We start from the raw sequence: 5,636 nt of genomic DNA on the forward strand, positions 1-5,636 counted from the left end.
ACAATACACATGTATTAGATTGATTAAAATTATCATAAAGACATGGGTAACACTGCCCCAAAAAGACCAGTCGATGAACATCAGAATACTGGTGATGCCACTCAAGGAAACACAATTATTGTTGGATCACCAATGGATGATTCTGGTTTTGTTTTTCCTGATCACAATGACTTATTATCAGTGAGTCGCTCTAACAAATATATATTATTATATATATGAAATATAGATATTGAATGCTTTCTTGTATATTTTATATCTTGAACTGAAAATGAATGTAGAAGATAAAAATTGGTTTAGATTTGTAGTTTGAAAAGTCTAATTTTTAAGTTTAGCTATAGTGAGGAAAAGCAGTTACATACAACTAACAGGTTCTATCTTGATGACATGAACTCAAAAAAAGAAACAAAAGGTGTACAAACAATTCACAAGTCACAACTAGAAGTTTTTTTGGATTACGGAATGTTAAGACACCAAGAATTATCTACTAAGGAAACACTAAAGTTTCTACTCTGCATATTTTCGTGGCAACCTGCTTATTCTTGTAGTTCTACTGCTTGGGTTGAAGTTGGTATATGTGTGACTTGTGCGTGATAAGTTATGTGTACAACATGTACAAATTGTACATAAAAAACACATCACTTCAGAAAAACTGACTGGTACAGTTTCCAAAACACAGCATGCATTACAACTGTGTTATATATATTAAAGAAGAACTGTTTATAAATTGTTAAAAAAAATTAAATACCCTACCAGTACCGTACATGTTGCTTCATATTTCTTAAAGATATTTATTTAGGTACAAATGACAAAAGTTAATTTTTGAAGCACAACATCAAGTAATTTTTATTCTTAAGGTTCATAGTGGTTCAGAATAAATCAATCACTGCTTTATTTTTTCTCTCAAAATATCACAACAATACACTGGTCCAGTATAGGCTACATAAAGAAATGAGGAAAAGAAGAAAGTGAAAGGTCTTACGTGGTTACTAAACCAGCTTCTACCTTGTCAGTATTTTACAGAAAATGTTATACACCAATGAAAATTATATTGAAAGTATCAGAGAAAATAGAAAAATGTTGAATACAGTAATGTCACAATCGCAATGTTGTGGTAAATACACGCTTGTGTGGCTTGTAAGTCAATATTTTAATGTTTTGAAGTATATGTGTACTTAAGTTAGGTAGATATAAACTCATATTTGTGTTGATGACAAACTGTCTAATTTTATAGAAAGAAAAAAATGTGATGATATTGCTCAGCTAATTGATATTAGTTTAATAAATGATGTAAGAATTAACTTTACGATTAGTTTAATAAACAGAGTGATAATTTAAATGCAAATTAATTAATTAAACTTGTTTTTTTTATAGGAAGAATTAGAAAATGCCCAAAGTCATACTGGAAATGAAAAAAAGAAAGTTCCTGCCGTTATTCGCTGGAAAGGAGGTGGTAAAGAGGTATATATAATCAAGCAATCATGAAAACTTCTATTCTGAAAGCAATATTTTAAAATTTTCTTGCTTTAGTTTTGGTATATAATTTTTACACAATTTGAATCTGTCAGTTACCAAAAGTGAAACCCTCTTTTAACTTCTGCATCTATTTTTGTGGCATTATTCAAACACTGCAGATACTCAGACTTCAAAAATTCATTAAAAACTATTTAATCTTTTTTTATTATTACAAAGCAGGGTGCTCTGTCATTTCAAGCCTGCACTTAATCTTAGCTCTGTCAATATCATCTACTGTATTCATTGAGCTTTGAAATCCCTAATGCAGTCTGCTTATCAGAAAAAACAGTTTGAGGTTACTTTATTTGAAGGAGTGTAAGCAACACACTCACCTGGTTTTGCTGTGCTTGAGAATCATTACGCCATTGAAGTGTCCCTTTATTGCAATGGTTCCCAATTGGAAGAGTGACTCTAAGTGACGATTTTTCAATTTTTTTTGTGGTTTAACTTGGTGCTTTATGAAGTCAATTCATCTTTATATTTAGTCAAACCCCACATAAATCGTTTAATTTCAGTTTGGGTACCATTGCATTGATCAGGCTTGGGTCATTGTCGTTTGGTCTTGCCATTTTGTGGTTTACGGAGCCTTGTACAATACTTAGCCAGCGAAGTGAACCTTAATAAATTTGTCAGCCACACCAGTCACCAACTTTACTTGTATCTACGCAAGGTTTACATATCCGGTTCGTATGACAACTGGCACACGAAACTCCCTCTGAACCGAAGCCACGACAACTTTGTGGCGATTGTCGATCTCCCAGCAGGCGAGCACGAGTATAAGTTTCTAGTTGACGGTGAATGGAAAGTTGACACCACCGAGGTGAGATTCAGGCAACTTACTATGGTTTCAACAATCACTTTCTCAAATATCCTGTAGGCTATACAAACTATAAAATTTGTAGCTGATTTTTATTTTGTGTAATAACAGAATAAGCTAAAAGTGATCACAGATAATCGCGTAGTCAATTTCCCACCTTTTTTTATAATTTTAACCGAAATAAGCGATTACTCCAATCAGCATATCCGGTCATCTTATACAGTACTTTGGATGAAGAAATCTTATGGGATAATGTTGTTTATGCGTTTAATTTATGTTATCTGTGCTGTGTATATAATTTCAGCCAACCAAAGAAAGTGAGCTGGGAACTTTAAACAATGTCTTAGAAGTGAAGATGTCGGACTTTGAAGTTTTCGAAGCGCTGGCTTGTGATTCCACTGGTGCTGTAATGAAAGGTAAATGAAGAAATGGAATATAATTCAATGGTATTGACACGATGCTGTTGGCAACCTTTTAACAGAAAGGCACCACTTATGTCTGTTGAGATATGTCCAGTTGTCAACGTAACTGTTTTCATGGAGAGAATTAATCTTAGTTTGTTTTTGTCAATTCTTCCATCATTACATTTAGTTAATATCGTGGCCATTTGAAATTATTGTAACCTCAGCTGTCTAAGCCAGTGACATATCTAGAAAGAAAATTTTAGAAGGGCAAAAGTAACTGTGGGGGAAAACGTCATTCAACATAAATTGTAATGATATTAAAACGTTATAATAGTATTAAAATATATTTTTAGAGGGAGCAAGATAACATTTTGGGGGTGATTGCCCCCACGTCCCTGATTGAGCTGTCATACAAAATTGTAGAAGTTTGCGTTGTTTTATTACGTAATATTGATGTTTTCAGACTATTCCACCTCCCCCGTTGAAGGTTACAGCCAAGAGGTTCCACGTGGAATTTTAGATGACTCCAATCTCAATCCACCTACCCTTCCTCCTCACCTTTTAAACAAAGTCCTCCTCAATCAAGACATCGACATGTCTGTAAGTATCTTGAAATCTCATATCCCGCCATTTTAATCCAGTTGAATGCGTTTTTGTTATCGGATTATATAAAATTCATCTGGCGATACATTGAAATTGTATTGAGCAATTTCGATCCATTTTGTCATAACTGCTTAATTGTAACTTAAAGGAAATAAAGAAAATGAAAAATTGCACAGGAAAGGACCAAAAATCTAGGATACTTGACACTGTACGATGGCATCATCATCTAGGCTAGGTTACCGCCACCGGTGCAGGATTTATGCAATAAAGGCCAAGTTTCAAGTTCTACAATATTTACTTTTGATCGTATGAAGCCGAACAGATCATCCACTGCCAGTCGTGTTTTGTTTTCATTGCAGTATGAGCCTTCACTGCTACCGGAACCTCAACATGTTATGCTGAACCACATGTACGCCCTCTCCATCAAGGACGGGGTCATGGCTCTCAGTGCAACGCACAGATACAAGAAAAAGTTTGTGACAACGTTGCTCTATAAACCGATTTAATTGGACCACGTTCCTTTTTTTGTCACAACCGAAAGACAGTGGGCCACACTTGTCCCTTTATTGCGCACAAATATAGTTTTAAATTTTGTTTCGCGCGCATAGCAGTTGGGAAGCTCAGTGCTGTTCTGCTTGTTTTGTTGTTTGTTTTCATCATTTTAATCTTTCACTTCGTGTTCAATATTGATTTCTCGCTTTTGTGGAAACTCACTGCATCAAACACAATAGATTGATGTTGGTTTACTATTTGTTGTAATGAGTAATTTAGTAAATAAACTGACATTGTATTGATTGGAAAATATGAAGTGTCCCAGATCTGATTGAGATCTTATGTTAGCTAGGGACAGAATATTAGCAATGCCTCATTCTGATAAACTGCTGATTCTTGATCGTGCCACCTTAACTTTCATCGAAAAACTACTTGAAAATATAGCGAAGATTGACCAACGTAGGAATCGAACCAGAGTCTTTAGCACAGAAACTGTGCAAGCTCACCAGTCACCACTGTTGGAACCTTTGTTTCAACTTCCTTTGTATTGTACAGTTGACACCAACAGAGGATTTTTCATGCGTTGCGGTTTTTTGTCAAACAATCTTTGTGATCCAAACAGGCTTATGCTTTAGGGTTGAAGATTACTAGCGCGCTACTTTTTGGTAGCGGTAGTGCTGCTACTTTTTGTTGAAAGAGCTGCGCTACTTTTTTCCAGTGTAGCGTTAGCGCGTTACATTTCTTTTGGGTCGCACTCCCGCTACTTTCCAATTAAAAATGAAAAACGAGTCACTTGCGAAATTCTTTGGTGTGCCGTCGTCCAAAAAGTTTGAAAACTGCTGCACCACATGTGTTTTTTAAACGTAGTGTGCTGTTTGCATGACGGTCCGTTACTTAGTATTTTACATCGTTATTATTGTAACTGTCTCCGCCGCCAGTGTAGTCAAATCGTTTGACAGCCGCTGACTTCGATCAGTCTTTCAACAAGGTTGATAGGATCACCATTCTGTTTTGTCCTTTGCGATGTTTTGCAATCGATGGTGTTTTTTAAACACGTGCGATGTTTTACATCGTTACGTGTTTAAAAAATAGTAGTTTTGATTGGTGTTTGGTTAAACGACCAGAAAGGCACTAACAAGAGGAAGAACAATTTATTTCAAGAAGAACGATGCCTACGCCTACGGAATCCAACTCACGATCACCGAGGTCCTCAACCCAAGAAAAGTCGAGGGTTGCCAGGTCGCAAGTTGAAAAAATCCTAGCGCTCCATACGCAAAGAAACGCTTCATTTCGGTTCTTTATTCTCATGCACGTTTTTTCATAAGATTTGACCCAGCTGATTATTATTTAAGCGTGGATGTTTGTTTAGTTAGCAATTTGGGCTCCTTCCCAGACTGTAACGTTGAATTGTCAATCAACTGCCAGGTTTCTTAAAGGAGTCCTTCTTGTCCGAACGCTATTCGCTCTGCCCGCACGTTAACGGGCTTATCCCCTGACCCCGAGAGAAGAATTTTTAGCGGTTGCGAACGACGTCGGGGAAGTACCTCAGCCCACTACTCTGCTGAGTGTCATGACGGTTTTAGTACCAATTTTTTAAATGTTTTCTTTTGTATGACCTTTAATGGGGAATCGAATCCACATCTACAGAGGAGAGCAATCAAACCACTAGGTCATTGCGCCGGCTTAAGCGTGGATGTTGATCGACTGCGTTTCTGCAGGGGTGGAATGTAGCTGCGTGAAGATGCAAGGTAGACCTAACAAATGCCTAATAAATTACAAACGTAAAAATTTTGAAAACAGCCATCTAG

The 5,636-nt window shown here is 36.4% G+C and overlaps 1 protein-coding gene across 1 annotated transcript; it reads left to right on the top strand.

Annotated features, from left to right (window-relative positions):
* On the top strand, window positions 1–4,480 carry LOC145775225 (5'-AMP-activated protein kinase subunit beta-2-like). The gene is made up of 6 exons (XM_082586480.1): window positions 1–180; window positions 1,372–1,458; window positions 2,183–2,332; window positions 2,634–2,745; window positions 3,197–3,333; window positions 3,696–4,480. The coding sequence occupies exons 1-6, from the start codon at window positions 43–45 to the stop codon at window positions 3,840–3,842; spliced, it is 771 nt and encodes a 256-aa protein (XP_082442606.1). The 5' UTR covers window positions 1–42; the 3' UTR covers window positions 3,843–4,480.
* The last annotated feature ends 1,156 nt before the right edge of the window (window positions 4,481–5,636 follow it).

The sequence above is a fragment of the Aplidium turbinatum genome, chromosome 8 (genome assembly GCF_918807975.1).
Source record: "Aplidium turbinatum chromosome 8, kaAplTurb1.1, whole genome shotgun sequence".
NCBI lineage: Eukaryota > Metazoa > Chordata > Ascidiacea > Aplousobranchia > Polyclinidae > Aplidium > Aplidium turbinatum.